The sequence below is a fragment of the Rhamphochromis sp. 'chilingali' genome (genome assembly GCF_963969265.1).
Source record: "Rhamphochromis sp. 'chilingali' genome assembly, chromosome: 20".
Classification (NCBI taxonomy): domain Eukaryota; kingdom Metazoa; phylum Chordata; class Actinopteri; order Cichliformes; family Cichlidae; genus Rhamphochromis; species Rhamphochromis sp. 'chilingali'.
This window is the reverse complement of record NC_137947.1, coordinates 12,834,868-12,849,331: the sequence shown is the minus strand read 5'-3', so window position 1 is coordinate 12,849,331 and position 14,464 is coordinate 12,834,868. Positions and strand designations below refer to the sequence as shown.

At 37.1% G+C, this 14,464-nt stretch overlaps 1 protein-coding gene across 6 annotated transcripts in view; it reads left to right on the top strand.

The window, feature by feature from the left end:
* LOC308388587 (neurexin-1a-like) overlaps positions 1 to 14,464 on the top strand; it is a 270,320-nt gene that overhangs the window by 12,510 nt on the left and 243,346 nt on the right. For 4 of the 6 annotated variants that reach the window (XM_080869385.1, XM_080869389.1, XM_080869388.1 and 1 more), the window contains exon 3: positions 8,957 to 8,986. In XM_080869385.1, the coding sequence (XP_080725511.1) occupies positions 8,957 to 8,986 (30 nt within the window). Of the gene's footprint in view, positions 1 to 7,639; positions 7,658 to 8,956; positions 8,987 to 9,707; positions 9,720 to 10,169; positions 10,218 to 14,464 lie in introns of all 6 variants that reach the window. The other 2 variants (XM_080869384.1, XM_080869386.1) reach the window with 2 other exon arrangements.

Here is a 14,464-nt window from a genome sequence, read left to right as displayed (position 1 = left end):
AATGGTAACTCAGTCAGAACAGATCACTGGTTTACACTTTTGCTTTGTGACATTTTTGTATAGTTTTGTCTTTTTTTGCCACTTATAATGGAAAAGGATGTAGCTTAATGTTAACAGTACTAAGAGCTTAGCTGTGGTTAATGCTCAGTGCACTTTATTAATGTTTTTTTTTCTAACTTTAGCTTAAGAGCCACTCTTCAGATAGGGATTTGCCACACGTCAACAGTGGCAGCTGCGGCAACTAGTTTCTTTAAGCAACTGCTGTGCACATTTTCTTAGAACAGATGCGTAGTGAGCGTTGGCATATCTCGCTTCAGCATGAAGCTATGAGCCCTGTCGCAATAAGTTACAAATATGCTGAGCCTATATATATATATACACAAACTTGAAGTTTACATTAATTTCTTAATTCCTCTGCTTGGACTAATACTCCTGCATCAAAAAAAAAAAAGATTGACTCTACATCTGTAATACTATCCTAGATATCTTCTACCCTGGGATTAAGGTTATTAGAATTCTGTATAAGCTTTTCTGATTATCCTCTTGGATCATTCCAGTCCACAAGATGTAAAAGAATTGAGAGACCCCTGAGCACATCTGCTCGCACAATCCTCTCTTTTCGTCTATCTCTTTGGAAATATCTGAGTTGGACTATATTATCCACCTGCCATCTGCCTGAAGTAAATATGCAGCTAGGCACAATACATCACAATTTGATTGATTAGGTTCTTTTCAAAATGTTACCATTTCAGAAAATTTTCCTCCTCACTGTCTTACAAAGGGTTTGATAACAACACCATCACCCCTCTTGTATCAGCCCAGTAAAGAATATGGTACATCCAGCAGCTACTTAGATTATAGGTCAAACACTGGAATTAGGTTAGCCTGGCTGTATCCAGTGGCACCAAAATCTGTCTGCTTTTATATTTTAAGCTCCTAAAGTTTGTCCGATGTATTTGTGCTCTCTTGTGCCTCCTTCAAGTGCCGTGTACGTTCCCTGACTGTAAGAAGGTGTTATATGACATATTGCAGAGAAGGCATGTCTTAAATGGTACCAAACACTGACAACAAAGTGTAAAATAAAGTGTAAATATAATATGTCTTAAAAGTGTGAAAATATAAGTCCAATGTGGGAATCAAAATCTAACCTCTTAGGCAAAGGTTAATGTCACTCCTGCCAACTTTTGCCTTCAAAGATATCAGTGAATTAACAGATTATATTTTTTGGCTATTTTGAGTTAAAGGGTTAAATTTAACCTATTCTGGTCTCTGCCTGTGTTGAGGTGCCCAGTGTCAGCGGGGCGATACAATAAAAAGGTAATATGAACAGATCCTTGCCTGGAAAGCATGCATGTGTCTTGTGAGCATCTGAGATAGTGAAGATATGAATTAGCAACAGCAGAAATATCCACAGCTGTGGGCGCTATCAATTTCCATCAGAGTAGCTGGTCACTCTGCCCGTTTCCTCTCTCTCCACACTTACTGTTGCTTGAGAAGGATAATGGGGTAGAGGGTAAGCCGTGTAATGCCACTAACACTCCTCTGGTAGAAAGATGCATTAGGCTTGGCTATGCTACTAAGAGATGAGCCTTCACTTGCATTCATTATTCTTGATTTGGTCTAAATTGTAATTTAACAACAAATTGATCCTGTGGTAGTGCTGACCTTTGCTGCAAGGCTTTTACATTTTCCCTTAAAATGCCTGCGTGACGAGGGATTTTAGAACAGCCTTCCTGCTACTATTTTTCAAATTGACAACTGCGCATTGGGCCGGGAATGGATTTGGTGTGGTTTGTTCTGTTATTGGATGTGTAGTGATGACATTTAGAGACGAATTTAGGGAGATTTCATAGTTTTTCGTGTTATGTATTGAATGCATCGAAGCATTTGAGCAATTTTACACATTCACTTTACTAGTCAAGAGAAGTATTAGTCAACTAAAACAGTTGTATAATATGTTCTGAGGCTCTGGAAGGAGATCTGAAAAGAAAAATAAATAAATAAAACTCCCTATTCTACTCTTAAATATTTATCATACACTTGTTTTGGATATGGAAAATGTGAAAGAAGTAGAGTTGTCACAGTACTAGAATTTTAAACTCGATATTGATACCCAAGAAAAATACTCAATAATCATTTTCAATATTATGTGGGGAAAAACAATATTTACGTTATCTAAGCTAGTGCTGTGCCTCTAGGGCATAGGTGTCAAACTCTGGCCCGCGGGCCAAATTTGGCCCGCAGCCTAATTACATTTGGCCCGCGAAGCCATACCAAATTACTATTAGAGCTGGCCTACTGGTATTATACAGCTAATATATATATTGTTTAGTATTAAGCTTTGCTTGTTCCATATTCAGTTTTTCACCAAAACGTGTTTGAGTCCATAAGAAAAGATTCATTTTTATATCTGGAGGAAGATTTTTTTTTCAATAAATATTAACGTTAGCCCACGACTTTGTTCCAGTTTTAAAATTTGGCCCACTGTGTATTTGAGTTTGACACCCCTGCTCTAGGGGGACTTGGCACCATGTTTTTAACTAGAGTAGGTAAGCTAGGCTGTCACTGTTTCTGTCTAGTTGCTGGTACACATTTCTCTGCTTCTTGTCTGGGACTTTAAAAGAAATGTAACACTTTTTAGACACAAATAACTGTGTTATCCTGTTAAATTAATGTTGGGCATTATTAAGATGGGCAGGACTCACTTGCTGCCTGACATTTGGTGCCTAGCTCCCATTTTAGCGTTTTAGTCATAGCTGCTAGCAGCTTCCTTAATAATAACAGATGGCGCTATAGGAAAACCTTTAAAAGTTAAACAGCTACTGTTAAAGTTTGGGCAGGTCAGGTTAACATTTGTGATAACTGTTTAATACTAATTAATTTCTTAACTATTAATTAATTATTCCTTATAAACTCTTGTTTAACGCTAACTAGTGAGGGCGAGGCTGTGTGTGTGTTTGTGTGTGTGTGTGTGTCTGCCTGTCTGCAGAGTTGTGGGAATTTTTGTGTCAACAGGAGGAGGCAAAGATGGCACTGTTGGTATCAATACTATTGCAAATGAGAATAATACTACAGTAATTTTTTAATATCGATGGGTATCTCTGTATAGATTTTGACAACCCTAGAGAGAAAAGGCTGTTTATGTAGCACTACAATAAATGGGAACTGTGGGAGCTCAGACTCAAAGGTCTGTGAACTACCTGAAGAGGTACTCAGGAAAATCCTATTCAGTCCAAATGGCATCTCTCAAGAATAGTAGATAGTGAATAGAAACCTGTCTTTATTTGTGGTCATGCCCCATCGTAACTTCCAATGTTGGCAGTCAGTGAGTGAGCTCTGGGATTGAAACTTTTCACTCTTCTTGTACTGAGTAGCCAACATGCTGAACTTTAGACTGTTGCAGTTTACTGGCATGACAGTTGATAGTTCATAATTTTTATATATAATATTTTTGAGCAGTTGTTTAAAAAAAAAAAAAAGCAAACATTTGACAGTTAAAGTTCTCTGTGTCTTTGTTAAATGATGTACAAATACCCACAGAATTTCCAGCTATGAGACTTTTTCAGTTTCAGGTTTTCCACAGTGAATATTTGCTGCTGACCTACTTTTTCAAAGCAAAACTGGCACGATAAACTACTTCTTTTTGTAGATATGTAAAATGGAACTGAACGGCTTCATTATGAAATCTTGCGTTCTTAATAATTCATCTTACTGAACTTTATTTAACAAATTACTTTATTTAATCACGCTGATGGTATACTTTAGATATTTTACATAATGCTCTTATTTTAGTGACTCTGTCACATCATAACTGACCGCTCTACCCAGTACGCCCAATATTGCGAGACAGAACTATGTTACATAAATAATGACTGCATGAAATATAAATGCAGAGCACTGTTGTGTCATAAAGCAACAGTATTCTGACTTTCACATTTTATTTAGCTGTGATTTCGCATAGTCTTTAAGACAATTTAGGGCAAATAATATTATTTATTTTCCTGCTGTGGATCATGGTAACAGCAGACTAAATACAGACAAGGAGGTATGTGGGGGTTGTCAGCATAAGAGCGAGGGCATGCAGTTGAACCTTTACTCAGCCTTCACAGTTATGTCTTAATAAGCAGGATCTAGCACTACGATAATGGTTGTTGATTATTATGTCTTTGCAAAGCAGAGGAAAGACACAAAACACAAGTATTTGACCAATATCCTGAATGCCTTTGTAAATTTCTGTGTATTTTGCTTAGTAAGCCAAAGGGATTCCTTAATCATCCTTAACGAGTCCTTAATCACACGTGCAATCTAAAAAACTCAAAGACAGAAAACATTAAAATGCTGTTTTTCAAAAATATAGTATCCATTTAACAGGTGCACTTCATACAAAGCTAAAACACTGCAATGCTGATGACTGTAAGCACAGATGACAAAAAGCTGATTCAGGCAGACATGATCTTATAAAATTGTCAAATGGCAGAGAAAATGAATTATATCTATTGCTGGATGCTGGGTCTAGTGAATGTGACACATGGTCCTTTATGTGAAGTGCATTGTCACTGAGATCCTGCCAAGACTACTCAGCCAACTGCATCCAGACACACTGTAGAGACACGAGTGCCTTAATGACATTTTGTACAGCTAGATGACGGCACCTTGTGTGTTGAAACAGTGGACAGAGCATTGTTCGTTTTCCTTTCTATATGTCTCACTTTATATTTAATCAGCTGTCACAGTTTTGAGTTCACAGTCAGGAGGCTAAGGATTCTGTAAAGGGTCAGAATAATGTCTGCAGGAGGCAACGAGAAGAAGAAAATCAATTTATAGATTTATGTCCAATCCTTGTTGCTGTTATCCTCCAGATGTTTTATTCAGTGAGGCATTAACTTGAATAGTAATGTAATTATTTTCCATGAGCCATACACCATGTGCATGATCAACAGCGTAAGACCATCAGCGATGGAGATCGTATGATAGACAGTTGAGTGCATTTTGGTGTAGTGTTACCAGCACAATAGCACTGGGATCACTTTGTCAAGGGGATTAAATGGATTTAAGTCTCTGGATTAGAATGTAACCAGCTGGGTACATTTGTGAAAGAAAGTTTGCGTGTGTGTTTGTGTGTGTGTGTCAGAGAGAGGCAAAACATGGCATGTTTTAATGGTTTCTGTCAGCTAATACTGAAGTTAAAGGAAAACTTCTTTTCTACTAAGCACCTTAAGAAACACTGGACCCCCCTTCATGCTTACTAAAGGTTTGATTCATTAACTTTGCTCAAACCTTTGGACCAAATTTGCTATGAATAGCTGTTAGACTTGCTCCCAGTATTCAAATCCAGATGTGGTTTAGAATTACATGAGGATAACGTGCTCACATCAGATTTAATATAAGAATATGAAATGCATGTCTCTCAAGCTTTACTTGTGCAATAGCTATTAATAATTATTTCTCAAAATCATTTCTTAATTTGATTGTGAACATCATCATTAGAGGAAGGGAATCACTATAATAGTGTTAATTGTGCAGTAACCCCACAGGCTGCACAATCTTTCACAAGCTATCAAATAAGCAGTCCTCCTGCATAGATCACTCACCGAATTTAAATGTAATACAACAAAGACTGCTATCACTGTATTGCACACCGCAGTGAGTCAATTATTAGTTACCTGTTAGTTATTGTGGCAAAATGTTTCAGTCAATGTTGGTCTTTGGGGTCTTGACATCAGCCAGTGTTCTTGTTTCTTTCACTTTTCTCATGCAGCTTCATGCTTGCCTTGTCAGAATGCTTTTTTTCAGCAGCCTGCTTCTCATTTTCAAGCAACGTTTTTTGTCAACATACTGCATGCGTGTATATTTTTTAAAGATCGGCTCTTTTCACAGAGGCCACTGTGACATGTCAGCGGAGTAAACACAGATGTAATTGATAAAACGATGGCCCCATTTAGTGCGCCTCAGCCATTTGTTTGAGCTCTGGCCCATCTGGTTGGAACCGGTCCATAATTAATTTGATTAATTACACCTGTGTTTAGCCTGCGACGGTCCGATCAAAAAGGCCCCTCTGAAAATGGCCTATAGAATCTCATTTATCTAAATGTCCTGTATTTTCTTAAATTTGGAAAGTTTTATCCACATCTGGCTACATTTTAAACAAAATTAAACCATTGTAAGGCAAATGCACAGTTCAGTACTGAAGGACAAGGATAAATGAGGCTCTAGTATGAGTTATACATATTATCAAAAATATTTCAAATTCCATCAAATGAAATCAATCTAAATTTTTACCAAAACTGATGTGGTCGTATTATACAACGAGTGAAGTCTTTAATTGTGATAATTTGGATTGATTTTGTGTGCATGGTGTCTGATTTGGAATGGGAACCAGTGGTGATGGTAAGTTTCGGTCAAAATAAATCTGGGCAAGAAACCATATTAAAGAGGTAGGAGTTTATTTAGCAGCGGTCCCTATTTGGTCGCATGGTTATTGTAACTGGATTGATCACACAACCATGTTTCTTTGTCTTCTATATATATATACATTGCATGTTGGTGTTTTCATGATTTTTGGTTAATTTTTTTAATCCAAAGTTAAAAGTCTAATAACTGTGTTCTCATCACATTTATTTATTTTCTATATTTATTTATTAGATCCTTTTGTATCTGTCTGGTGTTACATTTTAATGATCAAATATTAAATACTATTGCTATGTATCAGTGATGAATAGTACTGCTGACTGATTATATATTATTATTCTTTTCATAGGAAATGTGTGGGTCCTTACGCATCCTTACGTGATTATTTTTGCATGTTTCCAGTCAAATCATTTTGTTAAACTCATTTATTTCCTTGCTGTTAGCATGTTTTCTGCACTTGTTTGCTATTAGTTTGCTAGCATATACTTCTTCACCTATATCTTTCATTTGAGACCAATTTCACATGTCAGTTTTGAGGTTTTTTGTTTTGTTTTTTTCACTTCCACAAAACTCACATTGTTTGCCAAAAATTAGTGTTAGGAGAATTTCATCCGGGAGGCAATCTCCTTTTGTATTGCCCGTATGTGGTCACTGGTCATTGCCTTCACTACTGTGACCAATTCACCTGAATAAGTGACACGAGACTCCACTGCCGGTTCGGAAACCTCAGAGGCATTGCTTTACCGCAGCCGGCTCAATTTATTTAGGTTATTTTCTGTTGCAGCGTATTTCATCACATGCACCGGCTTTTCAGTCAAGAAAAACAAACTAGATTTCACTGAGCTGCTGGAGTAAATAGTTGTTGATACAAAAAGTTGCAGTTCATTATTTTAAAAAAACGTCAAATAAAAAAAGTATTTAACAAGCTTAACAGAACACTATGAAACCGCCTCAAGTTTCAATATAATGGACTTGCTTGATAGAATTAAATTCTTTGAAGTCGTTTCAAATGTTCAAAAGTTCACTCAGAGCTCTGTCCTGTATTCCAGGTCAATGCACGGACAAAAACACGTGTACGTGCTTTAGCGTTTCCTCTGCAGGGGTTACAATAGGTCACTTGCATGTGATGTTTAATGCCTTGCATGGTGATGACATGCAATGGCCAGTACTAGTCTGCATGCTGCTTAATGAATATCTTACTCTTTTTCTCTTTGCCTGTCTGTGCTTCCAGAAGACAACTATAATGAAGGTGGGTATTGTAATTGAAACTGGTTCTATTTTTTTCTAGCACATTGTTATGGCTAAGGCTTCTCAGTGTTTTATAAGGGTAACAGTATCGCTGTTACTGGAGTGGTAAGTCTGATTAATTAAATTTTCTCTGTTATTTCTGGGTATTTAAACAATACTCGAACATCACCATAGCCTTCACAGCCAAGACATTTAAAAATGTATATTAAACGGATCTAAGGGCGTTAAAGGGTCAGTAAAATATCTTATTTAAATGGGTACAAGCACTGATATTAGCATGTCCATTTATTACTCATATCACAGTGGTTCTTTTTGCATGAGATTGCAAAGATTAGATTTTTTTATATGTAGTTTTGGAGAATGGAATTGGATATCCTTTTTAGTTGAAGACCTACCCAGAGGGTTAACTGTGAATACTTGTACAGCAATTCTGTGCCTGCTTTGATTGCCTCATTTAATCAATAGTCTACTTTAGGACCATGTGAACCAGATCTGATACTAGTACGGGCTAGTAGCACCAAATTATTACTCTAAGAAACACTGACAAAAGAAAGATTGAAGCAATTATTGAGCGCAATATTGGCTAAAAAAATGTTTTTTAATAAATTCATTAAAGATGCACATTTAATAAAGTAAATGCAGATTTTTGTTGACTGAAATCTTTGTTCGTGGTTATCAAAACTCAAAATTTATTTGGTTGAATCTTGTTGGTAAGTATATTGTAATAAAAAGGAAAAGGGCATCTTAATTTATTCCATGCAGACTTTTAACACAATGACAGCTTCCTTATTATTAAGCAAGGCTGGTCATGTTGTTTGTATTGAGATTAATTTTAAAATGAGTATTTGAGATGTGAAGCTGAAAGGCTAAGCAGAACACACGATTTATAACAGAAAACTGCGTCAGAAGACATCTTCATCTTTTTTACCCGTATGATTTTGTTTGAATATGAATCAAATATTAGCTGAACGCAGGTCTATATTTGAATAGCGATTGCTCTTTAAGGGTGGTAGGCGGAATGATGATCTTAGAGCACAAAGATCAGCCTGAATTTAAATTTCTGAATTATATCTAGTAAGTGGATGATGATGATGCATTGCAACCTGCTTCGGTTGACCAAATGCTCATCTTGCTGACCCTGTCTATGCATCCTCCTATTTCTCTCCTTCCCACTTTTTCCCTATCCACACTCCTCAAGAAACACAGACATCTGCTCTGAAAGAGATGCCTGCGTGTCAGTGTCACACAGCTTCCCATTATCCCTTGTTCTCTGCTGACTGTGCTCTTGTTTTCCTTTAAGGTCTGGCACACCTGATGATGGGCGACCAAGGTATGAGCTCTGTTCCTTTTTCCAGCGATTCCCCCATTTGTCCCTCTTGCTCCCATTGTGCTCAGAAGTGTGTGTGCGTGCCTGTAACTCTTACTTAACATCCAGGCTTGAAGCTTCAGATATGGGCTGTCAATTCACTTATACTGACTGACCTGGCTAATTTTCACTCTCTCAGTGACTTTTTTTTCCCTCCCCATCTTTTCAAGCTCATTTAGCTTTCTATTCACGACTCTGCTGTGTCGCCATTTGTTTCCATCTTTCTTTCGTTTTAATTATTCTAATTTACTTCATGTTCTTTTGTTTACTGGGAATGTGGTTAGAGTAACGAGACACTTCCATCAGCATCATTTGAATGTAATGCATGGTGGTGGTAAATGGCTTACTGAAATTTTAAGCTAATCTTCATCTGTCCTCGCTCCTGTAATGCATGTAGCGATTGTCTGCACAGAGTCTGTCCATTCTGTTTTTGTGATCCTGCACATCTTTATTATGTAGCACAGATAGAATGAGAAGTTTTGGTTTTATTTTTCATCATTATTCCCATTACAGTTACACATTTCCTCTCTTCTGATTGCACATATTTGTAGTCATCAAGCCTCTTGCTCCTGTCCTCTGTCCTTTTCCGACGTGACCATGACACTTATTCGTGTCTCCTCTCCTTTTGTTCTCCCTTTTTGTCTGGAATATGCTTTCTTCATGGACATTTCATCAAATTTCATAGGTAAAAGTAAAGGTACTACCCTTTTAATTCTGAGTTTTCATTGAACTAAGCTAGCCATGTTTGTGACATTATATACTCATGCTGAATGAAGTATATAAAGTCATTGGCATTTTTGAAACTTGCTTTTTCAACCATTAATGAAAGCTTTTCAAGGTAGGTGCCACTTTCGCTTCGTGTTCACACTTTTAAGCTGCGCCATTTGTTCCTTTCTGCTTGTGCATGGGGATCATAAACAAGTCTCACATGGGCATATGAACACACTAGTTTCTGTCGTAGTTCCAGTACACCACCACCACCACCACTGGGGTAACTACAAGCTTTCTGTTCAAATCATGATTTTTGGGGTTGTGAGTGAGGCTTGATCATAGTGTTGTGGGCCTCCCATCCTGGCTGTGATCCTCACCTCTTCTCCCTGTGGGGTAAGTGGACTTCTGATCTTTCCCATTTGACTCTCCTCCTCAGGGCAGAGAGGGGAAGCTTGGCTTCTAAGGTCCCTACTGAGCATTCAAGGTAAAACTTTGATTCTTTCAAGTTGAAGTAAAGCTGGAAGCTATATAAGTCCTCTTCAGCTTACATCAGTGTAATGCAGTTTAATGTTTGCTAATTAGAAAATAATGTTTAATAATACTTTATAACTCAATTGAAACATAATAAAGACTGATTTTGACAATCAGTCTTTCCTTTTGCATTCTGAAAATACATTTTTTCTTGCTTTTGCTTGACCTTTGTCTTAAAACTGACTGTGTCATTCGTTCTGATTGTAGAAATTCCTTGCAAATTAGTTTGTAACATTTTTGTTTCTTAAGACCAAATAGAAAAATATCATGATAATGCTGTCTCTTATCATGTACTTGTGAAGCATCATCTAAACAGGTAAGTCTTCCAAGTGACCTTTAGACGTACAGTGTGAGGAATTATGTTGTTGGATTTTGTGCCATCAAATGCCATGCTACTAAAGCTGCAGTGCTATTTGTGACCAAACACACATACACACACAAACACACCATGTTCTTATTACAAGGAAAGATATTGCATTGGCTTAAATTAAATTTGTGGACAATTACCTTAAGCCAAACCACAATCCCCACTTGCCTTAACTTAACCTTCAACTAAGTCGTCATAATAAAATGTATAGATTATGTTATGGAGACTAGACGCACATACCCACACAAATAAAACCCACTGTCCATTCTAAATACAGACATTGATTTTTCCATCCGCTAAGGTAAGTCTTTGTGTTTTATTTTCGGTTTTGAAGATGGATGCATACAAATTTGACATACATGCAACATATATTCACTACATTTTTTGTTAATAATAAATCTAGCTCTGTAGGTGACTTCAAAACATTTTTCTAAAATTATGCAAAAGAAAATTGCATCATGTGCATGTACATATAAGGAATTGCGTATGTAGAAGGTTAGTCGATTGCACAAAAATAAAACCCTTTGAATTGTGTATAGTGTACAGTATGAGGCTTCTGATGCTTTGGTTTTATTACACTGTACCACACGCTCAGCTTGGACGTGGCAGAAGGAAAGCCACGGGGAGAGATTGAGATAATGCTGATGAGGCACAAATCTGCCATACGTGGAACACTGCTTCTAATTTGGGCCATGGTTAGCTGTCCCCCGTGTTGTACAGTGTGAAACATAGTCAATCCTTTTACATGCTGTGTGGTAAATCTAAGAACGAGCACAGAGCGACAGTGCATTCACTGTCTGCCATAAGCTTGTGAGAATATTGTGCATTATGTTGTCCCTCCCACCCCTTCCTCCCAAGGTGCTGCTGTGTCATGTTAACTGCTTTATACCCTGTTTCATGGGTAGCCTTTTGAGAATGGGCTTGTGAATGTGCACTGCTTTCAGCTGGTACACTGCCACCGGATTCCTGAAACCTTGTTTCCATCTAGCTCTAGCAAGCGGGGCATGCCGTAGGATAAGTCATAATACCACTGACCTACAAATCATCAGGGTATTTAATTGCACTCATCACAATAAACTGCCATGTGCAGCTTAAGAGAAACTGCAGGCTGTGCAGACAGGCTTACAGGTACAACTGTGCTATTTCTAAATTAGTATACTTCTAATGTAATTGCTTTCAGTTTCTGAACATGGAAATGTCTCTTCTCATTGTAGTGTTCACACGCCACAGGTTTTCTGTAAAGTGAGAAAGCGAATCCCTCTGGTAGCTGCCTTGTACATATTGTGCTACATTTTAAATGTCAAATTAAATGGATATTTAAAATACTCTACTATATTACAGAAGCCTGACTCACCCAGACTTTTAACTGAGTGTCATAGACGTGTAAAGATGACACATTTCTTCAAATAGTAACTTTTGGAGTCACCTCATAGTGTTTTGTTTGATACATGTGAGGTGACTTATAAGATGAATATCAAATTATCAAAAGTGATAATTTCACAGCAATTACAGGAGTTAAGAGTGTAGATATGATTCATGTCCTCACCCAGTGAAGTTGGCCATTGCTTGGTGGTATTAATAGCAACGACTTTAGAGTTGAACAAAGATTTGCAAGTGTTTTGGATAAATGCTGTGAATCATAAATGGAACAAAGCCACACGAGGCAGAAAAAACTCAAGACAGAGATTTCGCATGTCAAAACCAACATCATAAACGCTAGAGAGGTGCATTAGCTAAATTCAATTCTAGTATCCCATCTAATCTCGCAATCTAGGAACATTTGATAAAAGAATATCTGTATTATTATCAGTATTTTCCAGTAATAGATATAGCTTAAAAGTAGCATATAGTGCTATAAGAGTGTGTTCAGGTCAATAAAAACGGTGCCTCAATTTTTCTGTTTAATTTAACCATCCATTTATTTTAACGCAAGTGCTTATTTAGAGTTATTATTGAGAGTTTGACAGTTTCTATAGCTGCAAATGCTGTAAGAGCCTATCAAATATGAAGAGGTCAAAGCTTGCATTCGTATGAGGGTATTCATGCTGTGTTTGTGTAAATGCAGAGTGCACAAGAAAACTCTGTTTAAGGTGGACTTGGGAATGGCGTGCATGTAATTTACAGACCCCAGCATCGCTATGCTCCCTCAATGACAGCTGTGTTTGGGAATTATTTAATTACCAAATGCATAAAATCCTAAAACGAACGTTTTGAGTGTAGGAGCGCATTTCAAAAGCACGTGTGTATGAACGAGAGACATCAGTACTGAAAAGAGAAGTTGGGACTCTGAGACAAACTGATGTGTACTTGGGTGTGGATCGTTGAGGACACCGCGAGCGCAGGCCAGTGAAAAGTCGGAAACATGATACAAATTACAGCTAGTATATGCAAAATTATTATTTAATTATTTTTTTTATTGTGAAATTTGTCAGAAGCTTCAATAAACCCTCCAGTTTAAAGAAGTTGAATCTTCTAGGAATTAATTCATTATTTAGGCTTTACAGGGTTAAGAAATTCGTTTGTAGCATCAATCTCACATCTCAAACTCAACTCATTTTTTAATAATCTTTAGCCATCATAATAAAATGTTTTGTAATGGATTTTGAAATCCTTCGTTGCCTAACCATGGCTGTCATTTTTACTTCTGGCATCACAATGGCCAGTGTAGCAGCATGTGAAAACAAGGCGGACGAGTGGAATATGTTTGTTGTTGTTTTTTGATCAGGGCCTGCTTAGAGGTTGGGATGGTTATATCTTCCACATTTCTTCTGTCCTTACAGGAAAGTTGTCAATTTTGTGAGATGACAGGCAAAATGTGCCCATTGTCAACATATTTGTACAGCACACATATAAATGAACAGGTACAGATCAGTTAGATATAGCTGCAATTATATTATTCCAGTGATGCCTGAAATGTGTCCTGGGGACCCTGGTGGGTCATCGAGGTACTGCAGGTAAGCAGCAGTAATAACAGAAATTCAGTTTGAAATTACCCAAAGTCTGTACAGTTATATTATTATTTTATTAATATAAAAAGTGATTTATTAGTTTTTGAATTGAAGTTTGTAGTGGCAGGTGGGTCACATATTGACTTTAACACTTTAACTGCCTATGACTCGGTAGCATTAGCAATTTATACAAAACAGTCTATGTTGTTTATGTTGTTTTTAACACAGTTTTAAGGAACTACATAACGTACTCTTGTAGTTTAACTAGAATGAAGATTTAAGATTGCATGCGTCGCACTTAATTTGTGTTAGCACTAACGGGATAGCTTGTCTACCAGGTTATGTTAATGGTGACATGAATCCAGCTCCCATCCACACAAACATATATGCTTGTTCAGGATACCTAGTCATCGCATTTAAACATACTGAATACCTCAAGCATCATTTACAATGTACAGGCTTAATCTTAAAAATGGGCATATTTTAGCCCTCACCCATGATCTGTTTCTAAACCTAATCAGGTCGATTTGCTGCGCAACCATAACCATTAGTTTTTGGTGCATACTCCAATTAGTCACTAAAAGCAAGCAAAAATAAATGATTATTGAATGAAATCACATATCTATGTTTTACTGAAACTAAAACGCAGATAACAAAATAAACCAAAATGCTAAATACAAATCTCAGAAAATCTCCTTGGAACCCTACCAGCACCTTAAGCCACTGCTACCCCTAGCTGTCATCATGTCAGATGCCAGCAGCTTTGACAAGCAGCTTTGGCAGTATGACATGATATTTTGGGATGAGAACACAAATATTCATAATCATGCATCAAACTATAAAGTAAGCATTTGTTCTTGAGTTTGTATTTGTTATAATGTATGA